At 40.1% G+C, this 25,623-nt stretch overlaps 2 protein-coding genes across 2 annotated transcripts; both read right to left on the bottom strand.

Annotated features, from left to right (window-relative positions):
* Positions 1 to 659: 659 nt before the first annotated feature.
* Positions 660 to 8,955, bottom strand: unc119.2 (unc-119 lipid binding chaperone B homolog 2). The gene is made up of 5 exons (XM_042504309.1): positions 8,694 to 8,955; positions 2,855 to 2,968; positions 2,294 to 2,384; positions 1,720 to 1,892; positions 660 to 808 (listed from the first exon to the last, which is right to left on the bottom strand). The coding sequence occupies exons 1-5, from the start codon at positions 8,953 to 8,955 to the stop codon at positions 660 to 662; spliced, it is 789 nt and encodes a 262-aa protein (XP_042360243.1).
* A 2,226-nt stretch (positions 8,956 to 11,181) lies between these two features.
* Positions 11,182 to 25,291, bottom strand: LOC121957152 (synembryn-A-like). The gene is made up of 11 exons (XM_042505674.1): positions 25,202 to 25,291; positions 23,440 to 23,487; positions 19,156 to 19,329; positions 18,788 to 18,909; positions 17,238 to 17,373; positions 15,888 to 16,076; positions 13,952 to 14,046; positions 13,614 to 13,764; positions 13,270 to 13,365; positions 12,004 to 12,148; positions 11,182 to 11,468 (listed from the first exon to the last, which is right to left on the bottom strand). Exons 1-11 carry the CDS (start codon positions 25,289 to 25,291, stop codon positions 11,182 to 11,184), a joined length of 1,533 nt encoding a protein of 510 aa, XP_042361608.1.
* Positions 25,292 to 25,623: the final 332 nt, after the last annotated feature.

The raw sequence follows: 25,623 nt of genomic DNA, 5'->3' as shown, positions 1-25,623 counted from the left end.
TTGACACAGATTTTAACCAATCACAGACCAAAATCTGACAAATATATTGATAGAGTGCATGAAAAAAAGTCTTAGATCTTTAACGAAGACCTGTGAGAAATGGAAGTCAGAACAAGTGTTGTGTTTAAATTTTTGTTTAGTGTAATTTTTATGTTTTGCATATAGAACATTTACATTACTGCTCTGTGAAAAACCAAACTCATAACATTTCATTTTAGCTTTCATATGCTCCCTGGGAGTGTACAGAATATACATTCAAATCCAGACTGAGTTACATATGTAACTATAGTTCAATGAATTATGGGTAGTATGTAAGCTATATGTACATCTATATTTCCACAGTGTTGCAGCCAGGAAAAAAATATTTGTATTTTTAAGTGGGTGACAGAAGGGTGTGGCTTAAATTGAACACGATGTTTTTACTTGTCACAGTTATTATAATCATCTTCTCACAACTACAAGAAGAATATGCATGTATACATAGCAGGTGAAAAACCTACAACAGCGTTTTCATATTTGAATTTAACAATCATCGCTGATCCCAAGATTTAGACAATAGTTGAGATTTTCTTTCATCTCATATAAAACAACAATAATACAACCTGCATAATTTGTAAGCGTTGTAAATGGAACAACATTAGAGTTCATACTGCACCCGTTCATTGACTGTTTCCGTATTCCCTCACATTATCCCTATCTCTCTGTGGGCTAAAGGAGTACTCAGCTTTGTGATGCATGATCAGCTTGTTGTTGACAAAGTAGAAACTGTCGGAGCGAGTCTCAAATGGGCTGGAGATCATTTCCTCAACTAAACAAAGCAAAAAAGAAACAAGTTCAGAAAGTTAGACATTGTAAGATGTGTGTAATGCAGATTAAGAGCAACACACAGTGTTTTTTTATCTTCTAAGCATTGAAACATCATAACACCATCTTTTTAAAAATGTGTTAATTCCACTTTTAATGTGTGACATGCTTCTGTGTGATTATGGTTCCATGGAAGTATTAAGGTTTAAATGGGAGGGCAACATCTTCTTAAAAAGGCAGGTTATAACAACTCAATATTCGTATGGTTTTCTGTTCATATAATTTACCTGAGCAGGTTCCTCTGATTTTTCTCAAAATCATGCCAAGAAGGCAACAAACAACTTCGCAAGTCATTACAAATGTCTTGTCAAAAGTTAAAAAGTTTCATGAAAGTTACCTGAAAATAAGTAAAAAAAAAAATAATAATAATAAATGAATAAATAAAATGACCTTTAAAAAAGTGCTGAAAAGAAAGAAATACATGTATTTATTTATTTTTTTGTAAAATAATTTTAAACATAGAAATTTTATAATTAAAAAAATAGTTTTCTTGATATTTTACCTTTTTTTTAGCACTAATCCTCCCCTCTTTTTCATAAATATTTGTAGATAATTTTCTTATCACATTTTAATGACTGAGGGGGCATTTCTTGCCATGTTGGTCAATGCCTTTTCCCTGCATGTTTTCAAATAAATGGTTTAGGTTTCAAAGGGTTAAACAGCTTGTGAATGGCACAATAACACTAATGTCAATACAGGTTTCAAAGGGTTAAGATTGAGGGAAATCGCAATATGTGCAAAGAAAATATTAATGTTGGTTATTAATACCCCGGTAATATGAATACAGTTCCTATAATGGACTGAGCCTTACGTGACATTTGAAACCATTTTATTATTTGTGTGTGAAGGTGGTACCTGTGTCTGGGTCCAGCTCAGGCAGGCGGTAGATGTGCTCGCAGGTGTTCCTGCTGTGTGGGATGCAGAAGCCAATCTCAAAGTCAAAGGTTTTGAGCAGTAAGTTTTTGAAGAAGTGTCTCTCTATGAGACGGAAGCGGTTCAGCGCCCTGCTGCCCACCGTGAACTCCAACCTGAGAGACAGACAGCTTGTCAGCTCTAAGTGTCAACACTAAGGAAACACTTACATTAACTTAATACATGGTTCCACTGTCATAACACCTGATAGACTTCTGCACAGGCAGAGAAAAACCATGGGATCCCATGTGATTTCAGAACTTTTATTTATTGTTTACCACCTGAGAACTGTTAGGTTCTGTTTGTGTTATGAGCAGTTTTGAGATATTGAGCTCCAGAGTTTTGCTTCCCAAATAACAAAAATGATATGAATCAGTCACTGTAGTATCCCTGGTTAGTCTTTTTTGATTGGTTGTTGTCTTTAGGCAAGGACAGAAGGAATTGCCTTTTATTCACACACACACACACACACACACACACACACACACACATATATATGTATATATCTTTGACCTACGTAGCTCCGATCTCTCTGAGGGCCAGGAACACTGGGGAGAAATGATACTGGATGAATCTGTTTGTATCAAGTTCAATGACTTCTTGAATTTCTGGGGAAAAAAATAAAGAGAGAAAAAGAAAAAAAATTACACACTGAGTGATTATAGATGCAAGCCAATACATGCTGATGTATCTGAATGTTTCCAACCTTATGAATTAAAGGCCTTTTCAAATGCTTTTCAAACCATCCTGAGTGCATGGATCTGAATCTTTTATACCACAGTTTTTTGGTTATAAGTTCCTCCTTTTTATGGAGTATTCCCTTCTATGAGCAGTGGTGGTTTGAGGGGCACCAGAAGTACTCCTGCTGCTACTCTTTTTTCATTCACATAGGTAAGTTGAGAGAATTTATTTTCCTCTGTATAAAAATGCATTGTAAAGTTCAACCAAAGATAACATGAGGTTTGAGCATAGTTAATCAAGTTATCTCAGAATATCAATACTTTGAGTCTTATATTTTCTCTCCTCCTCAGAACATGAAGCATCTCTACACATGTAAGAATAAAGAGATAAAAGGTACCTGTTGGACTGTTTTTTTTAATATCGAGGATGACTGCTCCACTGGCCAGGTCCCTGATCTTGAAGCGAGAGAAGTTGACATTGTAGATGTTGTCCTCTGGTGAACACAGGTACTCTGCCACACACAGCCAACAAGAGTATTCACCTCCTCAGCAGAGTTTTATAGTCATGACACTGGATGACAGGGAGAAACTGAAGAGAGCAACACTTCTGGGAGTGCCCCCATGTTCCAACATCCCATAATTGATAGTAATGAGGATAACACAAAACAAGATTGGCTAAGTTAGCAGTTTCATCGAGATTACATATGCCAGCTGGCATGTACACATCCAGGTTTTTTTTCAGTATAAAATCATAGAAGTTTAAGTGCAGTGTGTTTTTTTTTGTTTGTAATTTAATTGTTATTTACGACATCTATTGCATGTCTGTGTTGTATGCTGTAAAGCCCTGAGGCCAATTGTGATTCGTGATAATGGGCTTATAAATAAAATTGTCTTGACTTTACTCTTGCTATGTTACTATTTACTTTTGGAGGAACAATTTCTTGAAGAAAGTATGGATGCTTTATTTTACATTTGTGTGGTGGTGTCACTCTGTTGTGTTACGATTGGTTGTTCTATTTATCCTTTAAATTAAACTTTAAACAGGAATATGAGACACTGCAAAGTAGGTAATTACAGTAGGTAGTAAAGCTATGCTGATGTGTCTGCCTGCAGCAGCTCTCGTACTTAATGCCCCTCTGCTTCAGTCAGTGCCCCACTTTGGCAAGTGTAAAAAACACGTCACACGTCACCGCAAAACTACCCTAAAATGGAAGACCACCAGTACCTGTATTGGTATTGTTGCTTACTATGACGTCATTTCTTAGAGAATTAAAATGTGTCATATCCCTAAAATCTGTACAACCTAACCTCAAAGGTTATGTCAATTACATTCAGTTCAATTTTATTTATAAAGCCCATTATCACAAAACAGAGTTTGTCTAAGTAGGCTTTACAGCATACAACATCCCCCTGCCCTTCGACCCTCACATTGTCTCAGAAAAAAAAACCCTGTAATGGGGGAAAAAAATGGTAGAAACCTTAGGAAGAGCGACTGAGGAGGGATCCCTCTTCCAGGATGGACAGACGTGCAATAGATCAATTTCAATTTCAGTTTTATTTATAAAGCCCATTATCTCAAAACACAGTTTGCCTCAGAGGGCTAGATGTTGGAAATAACAATTAAATTACGGTAATGAAAAAAAGGAAAGAGAAAGGGAGAGAGAAAGAGAGAGGGGAAGAGAGGGATAGAGGGGGAGAGATGCACAGCAATAATGTTAACAGTAGCATATCATATAACAATAGTGATAGTCGTGAAATTACTAAATGCACTCTATCAGTGTTGTGTTTTACACTGTTACATACTTTATTGTATATGCTGTTACACTCCCTGACCACAACGTGTCACTTTGGGACAGCGTACTGAGTGAGAGACAGGTGCGAAGAAGATGTGTGGTGGCAGAAGATAGATAGGAAGAGAGGAAGTACTCACACTGCAAGGTGTACAATACAAGTGTCACGCGCTATTAAAAATAAAGTGTTGAAGAGAACGCCAGTTTCTTTACTTGATTCACCGACACCACAAATTGGCGACAAGGATGAGTGTTTCAGTGCCGAGCCCATGGCCCTTCCTTCAACATGTTGGTGACCCACCAATGCCATTTGAAACGTGACCCCCATTTCAGGGGTTGTTTTTGGGGAGTTGGGCCTAAGGCAGAGGGATGTCCCATAGGCCCTCTGAGACAAATCGTGTTTTGTGATAATGGGCTTTATAATTACAATCGACTTGACTCTTCTACACTCTGCCAGATCAAGGTAAAACATTTTCCATGGCAGCGCTGGAAAAGCATTTCGTTCCTAAAGCAAATGTGGTAGCTTGCAGACACACATTTAGACAGCGCCTTCAAAGAACTTATGAAATCGCGAAGCAGTATGTGGCAGCTTTGAGAGCCTTAGCTACACCGTATGGATGAATGGAAAGTGAGATGATAAGAGATCAGCTCATTGCCAATGTTACTTCTCGAGGGAAAAGTTACTCCTTGAGAAAAATCTCACACTGAACAAAGCCTTTGCAATCGCATGCCAGGTGGAGGCAGCAGTTAAAAACAAGAGTGTCGATGATGTCAAGCTTGCGACTGTGGCTTTTGATAAAATTACCTATAATGTCAACATTGAAGTTCCACAAGGAAATCCTCACATCCTTGAGCTACTTGTAGATACCGGTGCATCTGTATCTATACTGAGACAATTTACAGGCTGATTTACCTGTCATTGGCTGCCTACCAGTTACAGTTTCCATTCCAGATCAAGCCAGCACAGTCCCAGCCTCCCTCTACATAGTTAAAGCTGGATCACCCCTGCTGAGCTTGGGTCTAATTAAAGCACTCAACTTTAGAATTGTTGGTGGCAAAGTGAGCTAAACCAAAGAGGACAATGCAAAAGCTTCTGCTGTCACTACCCCAAGATCCACAGTGAACAATGTTGATCCTGCTTCACCTGATCACCTTGGGTATGTTAAAGGGTTTATTCGCAAGGTACAAATAACTCCCACAGTGGAACCTGTACGTCAAAAGTTGAGACGTCTACTGCTGACTTCTGCTGTTTGCAAGGAGGTGTCAGCTGAGCTGAAACATTTACTTAAAGCAGGCATCATAGAACGAGTGGATGCATTTAAATTTGTGAGTCCCCCAGTGGTAGCACGGAAACACAGAGGTTTGTGTTGACCTCCGTGAGCCAAATAAGAGTGTGATAATGGACTGTCACCCTCTTCCTCATATGGAGGACTTGTGCGTAGAACTAACTGGTGCTACTCATTACAGCCAGATTGATTTGAGCTCTGCTTACCATCAGTTGCCTCTCAATCTTCATAGCAACTTCACCACCTACATAACCAATGATGGACTATTTCGGTTCACATGAGTTCACTTCGGCTTGGCTTCAGTGGACTGATGCAGCAGATCAAAGCTTCGCTAAGCTCAAAAAAATGCTCCTGAATAGCCCAGCATTTGCAATCTACAACTCCAGCCTGCCGACATTCATTACTACAAGCGCCTCAGACTATGGGTTAGGTGCTGTCCTGACACAGCCGCATACTGATAATAGTGAATATTGAATAATACTGAATTTCCTGTCAACGACACCAGAACTGCTGCAGAGTCTGAGCAGGACTTGGTGGCATAGATAGCTGAAATATCCCCTCTCCTGACTGCACTGCCCCTACCTGATTTCAAAGCTGAATGCAAGGATTGCTCTGAGTTTGTGCAACTATGACAAATCATTAGTTCAGGATAGCCTAGGGGGAAAAAGTCAATTCAAGGTGAGGTACAGCCTTACTCACTTTGGAGACACCACTGATCTTCCCTGGTAGTCCCAAAGTCTCTGCGAAAGCGGATTGTGCACCTAGCTCATGAAAGGGACCAGGGCATGGTTCACACAAAACAGCATTTCAGAGAGCTATACTGGTGGCCTCACATGGATGACCTTGTTCATACTGGTCTGTCATCATGCCCAATTTGCCAGGCATGTGACAAGACAGCCAAGACTTTTCCTGCCTCATTACAACCTGTGGAGTTTCCTGGGTTCCCATTCCAACATGTGCCAGTCAACATTGTGGGTCCATTTGAATGTGGAGCCTATGACTGCAGAGTTGCCATCACCCTCGTGGATTATTTCAGTAAATGGCCAGAAGTAGCCTATACGCCCACTGCAATTACAACCACCATCATGACGTTCCTGGCTTCTGGTTTTGCTCATGAAGGAAATCCCTGCACTATTACAACTGATAATGGGCCACAGTTCATGTCTTCCACCTTTGCTGATTTCCCGAGGGAAAGCGGCGTCAAGCACATCACCAGTGTGCACCAGCCTCAGGCAAACAGGTGTGTTGAACACTTTAACAGAGTGCTGAAGGACAATATTCAGGCGGCACAAGCGTCCTAGCTTCCCTGGAAGCCTGTGGTCACCGAGATGCTTCACAGCTATCGTGCCACGACCCATGCTACAACCAGTGAGTCCCCTTTTCAGCTTCTGAGGAAGAGAGCGATGTGGACAAAACTCAATATCTTGCCACCTCCTTGAGACAGAGGAAAGTATGAACATATCAGGGCCAGAGTTGGGGTACAACAGGCTAAAGTGTATTTTTGGGGGATTTTTCTCTTTATTGATAGGACAGCTGTAGAATGACAGGAAATGTGGGAGAGAGAGGGGGAATGACATACAGCAAAGGGCCACAGCTGGAATTGAACCTGGGCCGCTGCAAAGTCCTCAGCATAGGGGGCGCACACTCTAGCAGGTGAGCTAGAGGCTGCCCCAGGGGTACAACAGGCTAAAAGTAAAAGAAACACGGACACCAAGAGAGGTGCTAGGCCCCACAAAGTCACTGCTGGGGCTCAGGTCAGAGTGCGGAAACCTTTCCACATTGGAAAGGGAGAGACTCAGTTCAGTGATCCCTTGACTGTGTCCCTGTCTCCTGAGTGATGGAAGAAGGTGGAATGCAACACGCCTTTCTTTCTGCTCAGGGAGAGCTAGAGATTCACCAGAGGCTGACCCTACAGAGGAAAGTGTCAGCCCAACAGAGACTTCAACAAAACTGACTGTACAGCAAAATGGGAGAAAAACAACAGCTTGGACTAAAGACTATGTCTATGTCAAGTCAAATCAAGTCAGTTTTATTAATAAAGCCCTTTTCACAAAACACGGTTCCCCTCAGAGGCCCTTACAGTGTACGACATCCTGCTGCCCTTAGACCCTCACATCACCTAAGGAAAAACTCCCTTGTAATGGGGGGGGGGCTCAGGAAGAGCGGCAAAGGATGACGAGGGATCCCTCTTCCAGGATGGACATGTCATAAATAACAACTGAAATACAATCACGAAAAAAAGGAAAGAGAAAGAGAGCAGAGAAGAGAGGGAGAGAGGGGGAGAGATGCACAGCAATAATGGAAACAGACACGTCATTTTACAATAACCATAGTTGTAAATGACTTATCTTATCTTATTACTTAGACTATGTCTTATTTTTGAAATGTTACACAAGTGAAAGAAAGCAGAGCTTGAGGTTTGTTTTATATGTAAGTCAATAAACCATAATTGATAAAAAGCACTGAAATTTTGTCATTAAAAAAATATGTAAAATTGACATTTTGCAATAACGCTTTATCGACATTTTGAAAATGTTGCTTGAATTTTGTGCAAATCTGTTGCCACACTTTTATCTGTCTTTTAGCCTTATGGCATGAAGGGGCTAGCCACATCTACCTCTAGGCTCAAAGGCCCTGATCGGGCCATTGAATGGCTGTTTGCACATCTAACATTGTGAAACAGTTTTGTGATTTTTCCCTTTCATTAGGTTTCATTAAGGTTTATTAGGTCTGGATTTAGAACGAGCCCAAACCAGGAAAATTAGCTCAGCACCAGAAGTACCTTCAAGTATGTGGACACCCCTTTACACAATGTTTTGTGTACTTCACCAAAGACAGTTAAATCAACATCTGTGGCTGTCTCCAAATATAAACACTATAAATCTCAAAACAAGGAATGGTTTATACTATTAATTAAACTGGACTGTATTGTATTTTGTATTTGTTTCCTACCCCTTCCATTTTCAACAATAACACCTGTGTCTCTTAGTACTCTCAGCCACATTCTCCTTTCCCCATATAAACACACTGTATACTCACAGCTCATATTTCAAACACTGAACCACCTGATAATTCAAAGTGTTCACAGAATGCAAATTATTATTTCATGGTTATTTCATGTTCTGAGGAACATTAACTGCTTGTAAAAAAAGTTGACTAACCCTCAGTGTAACTGTCCAGCTGTAAGACATGCTGTGGGGTCACCGGTTCACCAGGTCTCCATTCAGAGACCACCTCCCCGTCCTCTGCTTCACCCAACACTCTCCCTCCTGAAATAAACCCATTCCAATCCTCCATGCCGCCATCCACCACCATCTCTTCATCTGTCTCTCCGTCTTCCTCCTGCTCCTCTCGGCCTTCTCCATTTGGTGTGTGGCACTCTTCCTCGCCGTTTTCAACTGTGGTTTCCTCCTGGCTCTCCATCTGGTATGACAATGTTCTAATTTAATCAGGCTTAATTTGTTAAATGTGTCTGTTTGCAAAAGTGGCAAGCGGCAGCTGCAAAGGATGCAATCCACAAATGAGCTCTTGTGCTCAGGCTGCTGGTATCTAAACTGATTATGTCTGTCTGGATTTGGCTACCTGAGTCACTCCTTAATTAAATCTGGACACAGACTATGATAACATCACCTGATGGTCAAATAACGGTGAGCACAAACTCTGGACAACATGCGAAAAGAACAAAGAAAAAACTTTTATTTGGTAATGTTAACATCTCTACAATGTAGACATACATATATATGTATGTCTACATTGTAGATATATATAGATAGATAGATAGATAGATAGATAGATAGTGCTTTTCTAGTCTACTGACCACTCAAAGCGCTCTCACATTCACCCATTCACAAACACATTCACACACACATTCACACACAGTCACATTCTGTACAATCCTGGAAAAAATAAATTTTATTTTTGTAACTGTAATACTTCACAACTTATTACTGTAGAAATGATACAATGACAGATACAAAGACGTTGTGATTATTTCCAGAAGTTTACTGGATGTAATTGTCATATTTCACAATAAATTGTGAAATTATTATAATATTATATAATTATTGTGAAAGCAATGCAACTAGTAGCCAGTAAGTTATTGTAAATGTACAGATAATCATTTTGCACTGTGGGTATGTAGCATGTAATATGACTCGATCCTTGAAGATGTATTTGTATGTGATCTCTTACAGTTCACATAATAAACTAAGGAATGTTCTCCTTCTATCAGCACTGATGGTTTTAAGACATTTTGCTCAGGCTCTTTGCCTGTCCGGCTCTAAATACTGCATTAAATATTTGTCTGAAAAATGTAAGAAGCTTGTGGACAGACAGGGCAGGTCTATTGTTCCATATTAGACTAGAAGAGATTAGACAAGTTGTGTCAAATTGGGGTAATATTCAGTATTCAGTAGTATTCCGATCCCTTACTTTACTCTGTTACGAGTAAGAGTCTTCATATCTTACCATTCACACGCACTCACTCTCTGATGGTGCAGCATTGGTAGCCATTTGGGGTTCAATATCTTGCCCAAGGATACTTCGACATGTTACCCTGGAGGAGCTGTCAAACTCCCAACCTTCCCATTAGTAGACAACCCGCTCTACCTCTGAGCCACAGCCACTCTAATGACATGTTTTTAAAATCCAATTCCACAAAATTTAATGATTTTGTATATTATAAAATGATACAAACAATGTTCAGAGCAGAAACCCAGAGTGTGTACAAAGTTTTTTCTTTAGTGCAGGAGAGCAAATGTGATTTGAGAGGTTTTTGTATGTTGAGGTTTTGTTTTTCTATTCCAAAAGCTAAAAAAGAAGAGTAAAGAGAGATGTGTTTCTATTGTTTGAGTTAAAATATGAAATAATGCCCATATAAATGTGAAAATGTGTAACTTATGTTTGTTTTTCAACAAATGGTTTACAACACTTTTTGAGCATTAAAAGTCTGAATGATATCTGTTTATTCAAGAATGTAGGACAGGAAGATATACACTTTTTCTTCTGCGTTAGCCTTTTCAGTCACTACTTCATACATAGACTGCTGATTTTGTGGGATGAATGAAAACACTACAAAACAAAAAACAAACAAACAAAGCAACAGCAAAAGGTCGATTCCTGGTTGCATTCAAAGCTGAAATGATTTCTGAACTTTTGGAGCAGCACACCTCACACAGTGCAGGACTGCAGTAACATGTCTGTTTCAAACAATGTCACTGACTGTGAATGTCCTGCAGCCATGTGCTGGAGCATCTGATTTAACAGTGTTTCACTACTGATGTAATACAGCAGGAGACATTTGCTCTAGAATCAGGTGGTGAAATAAGACTGCTTTTCACCTTTTCGCTAAGTCTACTCTCCCCAGTTTACGTCAATAAAACTATTTTATTATTTCTGTGGTTTACATCATTTTATTCCATGTGCTTGTCTTTTTTCCCCTGTGGCGTCAGATCACAATCCTCCTCTGATTCTTCCTCTTCCTCCAGTGTGCCGCCTCTCATCTGGCCCCAGAGAGGAGCCAGTCTGCCCTCTGCTGTCACACCCATGGGCTGGATAATCTGGTCCCTGTTAGACAGAGTCTCATTAGTTTCTCTGTGATCCTCCAAAGCAGATTTGTGCCACATTATAGGTAATATCAGAATTATACACTCACTGTGACAGTCTGTTGATCATGCTGATGAGGCGGCATGCCTCCGCCTCCTTCTCCTCCTCCGTCATGCCCTCCATCGGGTCAGGCTGCTCCGCCTCCACCCGGCCAGTCACCAGGTTAATCCTGGCTTTGGCCTCCCGGTACTCCTCTGTGTCTGAGTCGGAGTCACTAGAGTAGTGAGAAGAACTCTGTCTGTCTCCTGAATTCCTCCTGCCGTGCAGCAGTCCCCGAGCTGCCAGCAGCCCTGCAGCGTTGCCGTACCCCGTGTATTTGACAAAGCGGCTGACTGTGAAGGGACACAACATGCAAACTTAACTGCTTGGTACTCTTTGCATATAAAGTTGAGTTGAGTAGTTGTATGTAGTTGTTCAGCTGGTTTCTCAATAAATAGATAGAGCATACCAATAAAGCATGTTCAGCGATTTGACCTATGACCCCAAAAATGCACCAAAAGTAAGAACATTTTGGTTTTAGTTGAGGTAAACGTGTGGGAAAAATTGTAAGTAAGTTCAGTGGGACGCTCAGGATGGCAGCAACATGCAGTACAAAAAGTTCATGCTAACTACGCTGAAGCTGGTTCATTTTTTCCATCAGAAATACTAAAAGAGTGTATTATATGAAGTTGTGAGCTGTAAATTCACCACTTGTTCATGTTTGCGGTAAATGCTCTCAAGCACTGAGGACAATCATCTTTTAGCAACCATGGCTGCAGCTTTCATCAGTCACGCCTTCAAGAGTTCAACAAGACATGACAATCTACCCAGAGCCTCCCCAAACATTTCTGTCAGGAAGAGGCAAAAATAGGGGAGTAAACTAAATACCATTTTCCTTGCAGAGCACAAAGAGCAGCTCAGCAGCACAGTGTTTCACATCCGTGTCAACATGGGTCATCAGGCGCACCAGCTGGCCCCGCACTGTGGTGTCCTGCTCAGGTCGGATGGCAACGTCCCTCAGTGGAGGTAAAATCTGCGCTGAGACATGGGGTCAGATGACAGGTCAGTAGTGTTGTCCCAATGTTAAAGTTACCAGACAATGCAAAGTTTTTATTAATGTCTATGAAACTTTATGTACTGATGATTACACTTGACTACAACCTGCCCCCCTCTCTGACTAAAAGTGATTCGTTTATTTGAACCACAAGGCCAAAAATTTAGCAGCATATTACAGTACAGGAGGGGAACACCTGTCATGTTATAAGCATTACAATAACTCCTCTGTCTCATCCACAGTCATAAATACTGTACTAATAATAAACAATTTGTCTCCCCTATTTTGCTGCCAACAATGCAAAAATGCTCTAATAATGATTGTATGGTATCTGACAGTAGGAATCGATTCCAGAGTTTGGAGCTGATGTCAGAGAAACACTTTGAGGTGGACTCAAATCCAGTTTCTAAGTCTACACCTAAGTTTAGAAAAAAAGTTCATAACCCTTTCAGATGCATCTCACACACTTCCCTTTTACACCTGAGCAAGTTTGATTTCTTTCAAAAACATTGGGGGAAAAGGCAATGACACAAATTGCAAGAAATTAGTAAAGGTGACAAAAAATGGCCTGAAAAATAGTTTTAAAAAAGGGGGGAGAATTATTAGAAATAATTAGAAAATTATCAAAAACCAGGGAAAATGTCTAGAAAGTTATATGTGTAACCATAATAATTATATATTTTCTAATTATGTTACAAATCTAAAAAATATAATATATGATAATAAAATAATACATATAATATAAATATTTGGTGTTTGTTTTGTGCTTATTTTCAGGCAATTTTCTTGTAATTTTTTACTATTTTTAGTTCTTTTTTGGGCCATATGAAGTTAAATAGCTCATTGCCTTCTCCCTATGTTTCTGAGATAAATCAAACCAATTTGCACAGGTTTCAAAGGATTAATACTCAGTTTTAAGGTAAAGCACTGAGGGGTTTGGACTGCCAGGGTCAATGCATCAGCTTTTAGAGCAGCACTTAAACTGAACTGTAGGACATTGCTGCAGACTGAGGGGGATCATTTCCTGATGCTGTATCTGTGAGAGTGATGCTCACAATATTCACTGCACTTTTGCAAAATGCAATAAGAAAAGACATTACCTTTTGCCGTAAGTAGTGCCGCGTCTCCCTGTGTACCCGAGAGCTCTCAGTCAGCAGGTTGAGTACAGGCGTTAGTCTTTCCTTCAGCCTCTGACCCTGTGGAACAGCACATTAAAGCCAAGCACGTTCACATAAGTCAGTATGAGTCAACTGGACCTGAAATACATGACCATGTCTAAACTGGAAATGTTTTTTTTCCAACCAAATTGTATGTATAAAACACACATGAGCACATGTTCTCAATAAAGTGAGCATAGAAAATGTTTGCTAAAATACAAGTATTTATCATTCAGGTGACAACAAGTATTCCCGACACCTGCATATTTACTTCAACGCACACTTGCCCTGTTCAGACGTCTGTCCATAAACTGCAGCAGTGCGTGGACACAGTCCATGTTGACTCCCTCCCACTGATGGGATGCCTGGTCCACACAGACAGACAGCAGCACGTCCAGACACGTCAGCGGTAGAGCTGACAGGATATTCACAGTGTGTCTGCAGCGAGAAGGAAAAACTTTTTTAAATAATCACATGAAAAATAATAATAACAATAATAATGATCTGTGTTCTTTTCACTGAGGTATTGGCTTTGACTTTTATAGGCTGCAGTTGCACCTTCACCCTTTACATCAGATGGATTTTGTTAAGTAAATGTAGCTATGTTTAAAGGTGTAAAACTGACCCTTGGAGTTCCTCCAGCCTGTCTTCTGCATCACATGACAGCAGCAGACAGTGTCGCAGCACAGCAGCCAGGTGGCGATACAGAGCAGCATCCTCCTGAAAAACACACAGTTTTTAAAGGGGCACTCCAGGGGGGATTACACATGAAAAGGTCAGTTTACTTGTCATGGTTAACACTAATCAGTCATTGGCTCTGGAAGAAGTACAAGTCTGACGTAGGCTTTTTGGAGGGTCTAATGAAAGATACTATTGAGGGCTGTGGCTCAGGGGGGAGAGTGGGTTGTCCACTAATCGGAAGATCAACAATTAGATCCCCAGCTCCTCCAGTGTGCCTGTCCAGGTATCCTTGGTCAAGATACTGAACCCCAAATTACTCCCACGGCTGCGTCATCAGTGTGTGAATGTGTGTGTGAATGGATTAATGTGACATGTAGAAAGATATATTTTTTAGGCTTATTCAATGCCTTTATTTGATACGACAGATACAGTGTAAAAGGGGGGAGAGAGAAGGGATGACATGCAGCAAAGGGCCAAAGCCAGACTCGAACCCACGGCCGCTGTGGCGAGGACACAGCCTCTGTGCATGGGGCGCCTGCTCTACCAACTGAGTCACCAGGCGCCCAGTGACATAAGGTCTTTGAGTTGTCAGAAGAGATGAAAGGAGCTATACAAGTGCAGTCCATTTACTTGTTATTAAGTTACACTGTGGGATGTGTTGGATGCAGTGTTTTCTGGATCTTTTGGCAGCTGGTGACATGGCATAAAACCCATGGGTTCCAGTTGAGTTTAGCACAACGAGATCTGGAGCCTTCACCTTGTGGACTCATCTATGGCAATACTGGACATACAGGTTGGGTGCTTTGCCATTTCAGCAGAAGGTAAAGACAGGGCTTGGAGGGAGAGCCAGGTGCAAGAAAAGGAGTGGTACCACTTTCGTAACGATGAAGCACTGGCTCTAGAACCAAACCCCTGGATAGGGGCTGTGGAAGCGGCTGGGTGAGTGTGAGGATACTCCAGAGGATGAGAGGTTTGTCACTGCAGAATAATGTACTTTGTTGAGTACAATACACAGAAATGGTGCTGTAGAGGTGCTGCAAAGTCCCATCATTATTCTGCCTTTGCCTTTTTACAGAAGCAAACAACTGTGGCATTGTGTTGCTCCAGTGTGTGATTACAGACAGCATGCCGGCATGCCGGAAGCAAAAGAGGGGTAAAGTTAAACACAACAGCATCAGCCTCCAGTGGGACATAACATGTTAATAGCAATCATTTACCATCTCTGTTATCTGGCAGCTGATTTCATCCTCTGTTCGGAGGGTAAGGAGCTCTTAAATCTTTGGCTTCTGGTCTCCTCCTTTGAGTTAGCCGCCAACTACTGATTTTTAAATCTCCCTTGGTGGTTTGCACTGTTTTGGTGATTTCACTACCTCTGCTGCTGGCTTAAAGGTGAGACAACTCAGTCACCCCTTATGACTTGACTTTGACTATTTTTAAATGACATACTATAGATTAGACAGTTTTTGAGTTTTTGATTGTTGTGTAAGTATGAATGTTATGCTATGTTATGCTGTGTTATGTTATGTGATGTGATGTGATGCGATGCGATGCGATGCGATGCGATGCGATGCTATGCTATGTTATGTTATGTTATGTTATTTTATTTTATTTTATGTGTATTTATGTAATCTTGTACATGAAATATTTTAAATGAAAATAATGGAGACCCCAGGAAGAGTAGCTGCTGTTTAAAACAGAAGCTAATTTGGATGACATATTGTTCATTGACTTTTTTGTGCTCTTTTGGATAACATACTATACAATGACTTTTTTGTACTATTTTAGAGGACATTCCAAACTATGTCTTATTTTTGCTATGTTAGACTACATATGATTCTGCTGTTTCTATGCTATTTGGGGGGACATATTAAAGGAGTCACCTCGTCTGGCTCCTGCCTGTGGGACATGTGGGTGATGTTGAAGAGTGTCTTGAGGATCTCAATGACATCCTGGGACATCGCCATGGAGATGGGAGGAGTTGTGCTGTCACTCAGCACCTCATGTCCCTCCCCCCAGCTCACCGCCAGGCACTGTTCCAGAGCTTTGGTCAGTACGGATACCCCACGCTCCTGACAGCGACAAATACACCGCACATCATGAGACTGACCAAAGAAAACGTTTCACTGTAACTGAGCCAAAGACTGAAGTCATGCACAACATTACACGTCTACTTGCATACTATATATTGAGAATTTTGTGACTGATTTTCTGTTCAGTGTTTGACAAAGTGTGGCATTTTCAAATATATGCTGTATACTGAAAAATTCATTCTGATGTTTAATTGTGATAATATAGTCCACTATGTTTTGGTGACAGTATTGTACTTTTTACTCCACTAAGCGAGTAAATAAGTGAGCGTAAAAAAGTGAGCATAACTGTTTGCGTGACACAATAATATAATTCATTCATTCATTTATTCATTGATGTGTATCATAACTCCTGTTTGTCAACAAAACAAGGTGACTTTCATTTATTCATTCATAATACAGTAGCCTATGTAATATTCTGAAAAGGACTATTCTCCATAATTAGTAGACTACTTTTATGTTTTCTTCTTTGAGTATATTCTGAGATATTTTTGTACTTTTACTCAAGTAAGATATTTTAATGCAAGCCTTTAACTTGTAATAAAATATTTCTCCACTGTTGTATTGCTACTTTTTGTGAAAGACTTGATCATTCTTCCACTACTGAGTATTTTGTTATTGTGCCTTTGTTTTATGGTAATCGAGTTGCCTTTCTGATTACAGGAAACCTTCAGGTCTTCCTGTAATCAGTGTATTCAGATTATGATGTGATAATAATCTATGTTCAGCAGACAGTCCTTATTTCTATTTTAAGGTCACTATGTTGTAAAGTACTGTTGAGCATCACAAGGAAAGCCTCAGACCCTACAGTAATATAACTGATACAGTGCCTTTTGTCTGCTGGTGATTATCAGCTCCTTTAAATGACCTTCCTATGAGACAAACATAATGATCAAAGATATTACAGAGACTTTTCATGTGGTTGCAGCTGCAGTAGACTATTTAGATCAGTTTTATTGCCAGACAGGAGTTATGATACACCTGCCAGTGATTATGCATTATCTGATGATTGTCACATCAGATACCTGGCACATTTTCCATCTAACGATCATAAGAAACTCTGGGAAATGTTGAGATCACATTATCCAATTATTTTTTGTTTTTGTTTTAATAGAAACAAAACAAATTATATTTGCATGTTACCTGCTGCAGCTGCAGCCGGAGCTCAGGCCTCAGAGCTGTCAGTAAGAAGAGCAATCTCAGCTTGTAGAAGTGACCGCTGCACGGCACGCTGCTACACAGCCCCTGCTTCACACTCCCCCACAGACCCTGCAGCAGCCTGCCATGGAAACAGCAGCAAGAGAATCAGTGTGAAAAGGGACTGGCCAGCAACTGATGAGCATCATTCATACCACTTTATTGTGTTATAGAATACATAATATTATTTGAGTATAACTGGATGATTTATTTTAATGTAATTTCAGATTTTTAATTTTGTGAGTAATAATTTTCTTCATAATTTGTCGATTCACACAATCCACAAAGGCAAAATGAATCTTTCACATATCCCTATTATACACACGGCACACACATACAGTTTAGGAGCAGCACACGGTGCCTTGCTCACTTCTTCTCCAGTACAAACAGACCAGGTGAATAAAACATCACATCACAGACAGGCCACCTGCTCAACACCTGCTAATGTGTGCTCACCTTTTTCTCTAACTTAAGATCCAGACATTCAGGAGGGTTTTAGCAGGAGCTGATTTATCCACAGAGGTCTCCTCCTCTCCAAAACAAATGGACTTAAACCAGTGAAAACACTGAATAAAGCAGTGTCACATAAAAAAAAAAAATCAGTATTTTTGTCCAGGAGGGATTTATAACTACAGTAGCCGACTAACACGCAACCTGGTGGTCTCCATAGACCAGGACCTTCTCAGTATGTAGATAACGGCTCATTCTAAGGTAACTAAAACACAACCATTCTTATTTTAAGATGGTTATACACCAAAGAAAACAGATTTCTTATTAGTTAACATATACTAGTTAAGTCTGCATGTCCATATATCACATAGCCAATTAGCTAATGCCAGTCCGTGTCAGAGTACTCAACAAACCCAAAATCAGCTTCTTCTCAATTCTAATCAATGTTGGTGTTCATATGTGATGCCCAAAGGCGACAGGTTGCAGCCTATCATTCCATTTGATGTCAGATTTACTAAAACAGTTAGAATATACCTTTTATTTATTTAAAATATATTTTATTATTATATGATTGAAATAACATGAACATAATTTTTATGCCCAACAAAAAAAGAATTGCCCTTTTCTTTCTGGCTGTATGCTGCTAATCTTGTTGATGTAACACAGTCCACCGACAACTTTACAGAGTGATGTTCCTTTCCCTCAGATGCCAGCTTGCAGTGAGAACATGCACAAATTAATATTTGAACTGTTACCAAAACATTAGCAGTTATTAAGTGCAGCCGATAGAATTTGCTGCTGGTGAAGCTGCCTGAAGGTTTTTTACACTTAGATCAAAAGAGTGAAAAGAAATAAAAGGTTTGGTATCTTGGGTATTTCAGGTATTTTGCCAGCCTGGAGCTGCATCCAAAATCAAAGCAGCTGTTGGAGCTCAGCTCTTGCTGACATGGAGTGTCGCACACTGCTAGGCTTTGTTTAACTTCATTATTGTTTCAGCAGACATGAATTTTAAAAAATGTTTGAACTTAAGTTCTCAAAAGTGTCACCTGAGTTTACTGGCCCTCTCCTGGGCCCTGGGACTGTTGTAGATGACATTACACAAGATTTTGATGGCCTCCTTCTTGCACGCCTCCCCATCCTCTTCCTTCTCCTCCTCCTCACTGTTCTCCTCCCGGGTGTCCTTCTTTCCTCGAGTGAGCACCAGCTGACCTCCATCACCTCTCCACTCATGATGAACTGAGCCACTTGTGATGGCAGCACCATCAACCGCCACAGGAGAGGAGAGGGAGACTACGGAGCTGACAGGAGGTGGAGGAGCATCAGCATGTGCAGCATCCTCACAGCTCCACACTGCTCCTCTGTGTGCTCTCACTGACTTCTCCTCAGTCTTCTCTTCCTCCTGCTCTGGGCAGACCTGCTGTGGGCTGATGCCTCCCAGGTGTGCCAAGGTAAAAAGGGCGCCATCAGTGACCATGGACCCCAGGGCCCGCCGGTCCCGGGACAGGATACGCAGCGTATGCAGGCAAACCCGTAACACGGCTGGCTGCAGCTGAGCATTGATGAAGGACAGCAGGGCTGAAGCCAGACGCTGCACACACACATCAGGATCAAAATGTAACAGAGATGTGTATGTATGTGTGTATATACTGTCAACCTATCCTCACTCACAGCCCAGAATCACAACCATACACAAACACACACACACACACACACACACACACATTTGTATACACAGTTTCTGCCAGACCTCTCTTTTTTTCTCTTTTTGTTCTGTTATGATTGCATTTCACAATAAAGGATAAAAAGAGTGACATGTTACAGAGATAAAGGGTGAGAAATGAGCAGTAGGAGAAGAAAAAGAGGCAAAATGAAAGAAGAAACTGAGGGACAACAATAGCTACTGCAGCTCTAAAAAACTTTTTATTTTACTAAACCTGGAGTGTTATCCCCACCAGTTGCAGTCGTCATCTTTCTCCAATGCATGTCCCGCCGTTGGAGAGAGACCTCTAGTGCCTCATCCTGCGCACTACAGTATATCACCTCTATATACCTGAAAATGACACCTTCAGGATTTCTCAGATCCCTGGTGTACTAAACCGCCCAAGCCCAACATCCACTCCAAACAACCAGTGACTAGTTCTTACAATTAGTATTAAAATGTACGCACACTCAAACACACACACACACACACACACACACACACACACACACACACAAATACAACCTTATACCTACCTGCCGGAGAATAAGATCAGGTTCATCTTGGTCTGAGTCAGCGTCAGAATCAGAGTCGGCAGCACACTCCCTCACTTTGTTCTCCCTGAACTGATCAACCAAGAGCACAAGTTAGCACTGTCAGCTGCAAAATACACATAAAGACACATTTTGTAATTTGGGCACTGACGTTTCCATCTTCTTATCAGCAGGACAGGAAAAGCAAAATATTGATTTGCTATTTTCAAATGTTTTTGTAATGTATTTGTTGTTGGATGAAATGGCTACAGTCAAATATTACATTGACAAGATGACTCTCTGTATGCAGACACATGATGCTTACAAACTCTTTGTCGCTTTGTCCGCATTATATTAGGGCCATTGTATCGCTGGATAGTTCTTATATTGTGATACTAGGCTTTTCTGACAGTGAGAGGATAACTGTTCTAATACAAACTATCTGAACTGTGCATCAGTTTGACTTGATTTGGGAATCTGAGGTGTCACTTCACAGTCAAAATATTGACTGCAGATACAGTATGTCTCACTGTTGCTGAGGCAACTACATTTCATTTCCCTCTATCATGAAAAACAAAGTTAAAGCCATCATGCACAGGTCGCCTGCTGCCATCTCCACATCTACAGCACCTCCTCCCACCCTAAATAGTTTCAGGCTATCTGTTTTCTTTTAAGCTATGTTAATTTGTATTTTGGTAGATCATATTTGGAACTATCGCACATATTTGGACAACTGGATAATTTAAATCAGCAACAGACAGAGCTACAGGCGGTGTGCAAGGGCAAAATGCACCATCCACCTCAGCCAGGCTGTTCTTTCCTTCAGAGCATCTCATCAATGAAACACAGTACCACCATCAATTAGGGAGTCCTCAACGTATAATTCATTCAATTGTAATGTTAAGAAATGGTTTATTGACAACCAACAATGTCGGCACTGATTTTAACCTAATTTTACTTCATTTTAAATTGACTGTACTCACACTGTGCCTGCATCATCTGCTGTTTGGATTGTATCTGTTCATGTTGTCAAATTGTATTGTAAATGCTTAAATGTTTAACTTTATTTTGTGCATTTTTATCTTAATGTTGTTTGTCTTAGCCATTGTACATATTGCATCTTCATTTTCTTTATTATTATTTTAGTGGACTACTGATGAAAACTAGCTCCACAGCTAACTCCGCTGCATTTACATTTCTTTAAATGTGGATTAATGCACAGGGTCCCTTCTTAAAATAAATGAATAAATTAAAAATCATGTCTTCACCAGGAGCTAAAAACAATGCAAAATATATAACATTTATCAGCAATAATCGTCATGACTAATAATCAGATACTGCTCTGTTAAGAAAAGTTAAAATTGGTTATTCCAATTTTAAAATTTCACAGTACACCTATTTCACTTGCTAATTATTGCATTTATTTTCAACAGATTACTAAATCTAATCTGCAAAATGTCAGTCTACTGTAACATGTAATGACCAAAAAAAGACCACAAATAGAGATGCAAAACAACTGCAAAAAAATACAAAATATCTAAAGACACAAAACGACCCCAAAGATATACACACACACACACACACACACACACAAATTCTAAAGGAGGCAAAAACACAAAGTCTATGTATGCTGCTTCTGTGTAGGAGAGGTGGAGGTGCTTTTTACACGTCTGTGCCCAAGGGCCCATTGTCTCATAATCCGCCCATGTACACAAGGTGGGCTGCTGTCAGGAGAAGTTCACCTTTTCTCTGTTAGGTTTAGGACAAGGATCATGGTTTGGGTTCAAATGAAAAGGCAAACTTCTCCTGAGTGCAGGTTAGTTAGTGTTGCTGAAGGATCAGTTAGAGGTGAAGGTTAACACGGTTAACATGCTGAGTCATCAAGTGTCCAAGCAGCTTTGCAACACACAGCTAGACATGATTACACATACACACACAGGGAGTGAGTAAGCATTCACGGTACTCTTACAGATTACTGTAATACAGACTGAACTCACAGTCAGCTCACCCTCTCTCTCTCTCTGCTTATTTACCTCTTCCAGTCGTCTTTGCTGCAGTCAGTTTGTCCATGACCGGAGACAGATATGCATGTGTAAAAGACAAGATTGAGATGGCAGCATTAGAGACAGATGCAGTTGCGTTCAAACATTTCTGTTAAGCATCATAGAACATCATCTTTCAGCAGTCCAATCACAGGGCAGAACATCTCAAGGAAGACACCTCAACATCTTCATCAGTCACAAACAACTATTTAATGCACACACTTTAAACATGTGAAACTCTGCATGCAGGATGCAGAGCTCCTTCCTTCTGAAGGGTCATTTTAGCGCAGTCTGTAATGACGACAGCGCACATCGGGCTGTGACAGAGTGTGCGTTTGTGTGTGTGGTGGTGGTTGGTCAAGTGGCCAAACACATAAGATAAGTTAAAATATGATGTTTTGCTATAAATTAAATAATCAGTTTATACAGGTACAGCTGCAGCTATTAGTTGATTCATCAATCAGCAAGCAAGTAGAGTTGATTTATATAGCACCTTTGAAGACACCAGCCACAAAGTGCTTCACAAAAACACACACACAAAATAAAAGCACATACGTCTAAATAAAGCCCAGATAAAACACACAATGAGAGTAAAAAAAAAAGCACAGGATTGTGGAGTCAGTCGATTCACAGAAAATTAATGGCCAACTGATCTGATAAATATTTAAGTCATTTTCTTCAAGTTTTTTTAAAAATAATTTTGAGTTGACTGGGTTTTTTTTTTTTAGAATTTTGAGAGGTTTCTTTTATGTTTTTTTCTTTGTTTACTAATTTTGAGTTTTGGGGGGGTTCTTTTTCCTTTTTTTAAGTTTTTTTTTAAATATTTTTGAATAATTTTGAGGGGTTTTTGGATGTATTTAAAGATTTTTCTATATTGGGTACTTACTTTTAATACTTTAAGTATAGTTGAGTTACTTAATTTTACTTAAGTTACAGCAGGACATTAACTTGTAACAGAGTACTTTTACAGTGCGGTATAAGTTATATCAAGTAAAGGATCTGAATATTCCTTCCACCACTGGACTCAGATCAGGTTTGATTATAGTTTTCAATTTACAATGATTAAAAACAATACGCTGTACATGTGGCAACACTCATTACGTAATGATAACTACATTGAGGATTTGGGGATTAGGATTTGGGATAAGAATCTGATCACATGTAGGGATCAATATTTCTAAGTGAAGGCTGCTGTATAATAGGAGAGTGTTATTAAATGTGCAGACAGCAGCAGGCTGAACGGGTGGTTGATGAGAGCTGGAACAGTGTGAGAGTAGAAGCAGGCTGGACCATGGACTGCTGAGAGTTTGACAAAAAAATGTTGAGAGGGTATACACAAAGACAATAATGTAAAATAAGAAATAGGATGCTGGAGGGGATGAGGGCAAAGTGGAGGAGGGACAGACATCTGATTGTGTACTGACCTTTTTTCTCTCCTGTGCCTCAGTGTTGAAAAAGAAGCACTGTGCATGCTGCAGAGAAACAGGAGAACACAAGCGGTTAGGAAGCTGCAGGACACACACGACAACACAATGCAACAGAAAAATACACACAAACCCTGCAGATATAATAAACGCAGCCGATTTACAACACCTCTCTTTGTCACTTTTCCACCGGGAACGCTAACATATTCAAAACCTGCTTCGAGTAGGGACCAGAGAGTGCCTCTTGATTTTTTTTGCCTCTCGAATTGAACAACTTTGTATAATAGCTGGACTGGAGGCACTGCAGGGTCAAGGTCCATGCATTTAAAGAGCAGCTTTACACCAGACAGTGAAGAGGAGGCGGGAGAGCAGAGGCAAGACAAGAGAGGACAGGTGAGGACAGGTGAGGACAGGTGAGGACCAGGAGGGGCCCCAGTGGGCAGATACAGAGACCACACACAGAAAGAGAGAGAAAGAGAGAGACTTCCTCATTGGGTGTACCGTGTATTCTGTAATAAAAAATCCTTCACAGATCCTCCAACACTCAAATATTGATCCCATACGTCCTGGGAGGGAGCTGGACAACAGCTCCATCAGCTGCAGCCTGAGAAAAAACATACGTCTCCTACTGCAGACCATAAATTATGTATCTATATTTACGTCATTGTTTAACCCTTTGAAACCTGGATCTACATCAGCTTTATCGTTCAGATGCCTTTCACAAGCATTTAAACCTTTGAGCAAATCGGTTTGATTTTTTTCAAAACATGGGAAGAAGAAAACTTTGGAGAATTATTGGAAAACTATCAAATAAAAAAAAAAATTAAAAAAAAAAAAAAAGAAAGAAAAAAAATTAAAGAAGACTATCATTGCATTTTTAAAATTAGGTTACAGTAAAAAAAAATCTGTGTTTTTGTTCTTTTACACTTTCTTTCTTTTTTTTCTTTTTAAAAATGTTCAGGTGATTTCCCTGTAACTTTTGAGCCATTTCTTATTCATCTTTGGGTCATTTTCTGTTAAGCTGCTCATTGCCTTCTGTCTATGTTTTTGGCAGAAATTAAGCCAATCTGCTCAGGTTTCACAAAGGTTAAGGTTTTGGGCGTTATGGCTCAGAGGTAGAGCGGGTCGTCCTATAATCAGAAGGTCAGGGGGTCAATCCCCAGCTCCTCCAGGCAACATGTCGAAGTGTCCTTGGGCAAGATACTGAACCCCGAATTGCTCCTGATGCTGCGTCATCGGAGTGTGAGTGTGTGTGTGTGTGTGAATGGGTGAATGTGACATGTGGTGTTCAAAGCACTTTGAGTGGTCAATATATACAAGTACAAGTATAGTCCATTTACCATTTAAGTATTTGTTAACTTGTCATTATTGTGTTTTGTGTTTTAATAAATGTGTAACTTAGCTTGCAAATAATGAATACTGGCACTGATGTCAATAAAGCTTATTGAAATGTTTGAATTAGTGGTAGAGCAATAGTGGGTGTGGCAGCACAGAGATGGAGAGAGAGATGACAGAAAGGTGCCTCAGACAGGAGCTCAGTATTCTCCCTGAGCCTCTGATGCCTGCTCTTATTGTGTCCCTCCACTCATGTTTCACAGCTCAGGAATATGCTAAACAGCGGTACACAGCTGATTATTATTACCTTAGTTCATGGGAAGTTATTATGTTACCAACTGTAATCCTGCAGACTGTTTCCATGGTAACACAAAATGAATATTTCAAGTTACACACTGATGCAGTAGTCATGGCAACAATCAGTGACCTGGGTGTTGTAGCTGTCCAGTAGGAATTGGACAGAGTCTTGGTCTCCCTGGACGATGAGTTCAATGAGCCTCTCCATGTCTGACAGCATGTCTGCAGCCCCAAAATCCCCAAAACAAAACGGCACACAGCTTAGAAATGATGAGCCTGCATCACCCATTTCAGCATTTTATCATTTCTATCATCATTCTGACAGTTTCACCCAAAAACAGAGAAAAACGCCATGTGCAACTTGGTAAGAAAATGTTTCACAAATTGCAAGAAATTAGTAGATTTAGAAAATTATTTTTAGAAAGGAAAAAAGGTATATATATGTATGTATGTATGTATGTAATATATATATATATATATAATCCTAAATATATATATATATTAAAGGTATAATTTCCTAAACATAATTTAAATTAAAATTATGTTACATTA

This window comes from Plectropomus leopardus, chromosome 17 (genome assembly GCF_008729295.1).
Source record: "Plectropomus leopardus isolate mb chromosome 17, YSFRI_Pleo_2.0, whole genome shotgun sequence".
Taxonomy (NCBI): domain Eukaryota; kingdom Metazoa; phylum Chordata; class Actinopteri; order Perciformes; family Serranidae; genus Plectropomus; species Plectropomus leopardus.
This window is presented reverse-complemented; position numbering and strand designations above follow the sequence as displayed.

Coding starts and splice junctions, on each gene's coding strand:
- unc119.2 (XM_042504309.1), bottom strand. CDS start 8,955: ATGGAGAGCCAGGAGGAAACCACAGTTGAAAACGGCGAGGAAGAGTGC. Junction 2,385..2,854: donor TAAAAAAAACAGTCCAACAG/GTACCTTTTATC, acceptor TTTTTTCCCCAG/AAATTCAAGAAGTCATTGAA. Junction 809..1,719: donor TGAGCTGGACCCAGACACAG/GTACCACCTTCA, acceptor TGCTTTGTTTAG/TTGAGGAAATGATCTCCAGC.
- LOC121957152 (XM_042505674.1), bottom strand. CDS start 25,291: ATGCTGTCAGACATGGAGAGGCTCATTGAACTCATCGTCCAGGGAGAC. Junction 19,330..23,439: donor AGGCACAGGAGAGAAAAAAG/GTCAGTACACAA, acceptor GTGTGTGTGCAG/CGTCTGGCTTCAGCCCTGCT. Junction 12,149..13,269: donor GGCACTACTTACGGCAAAAG/GTAATGTCTTTT, acceptor GTCTCAGCGCAG/ATTTTACCTCCACTGAGGGA.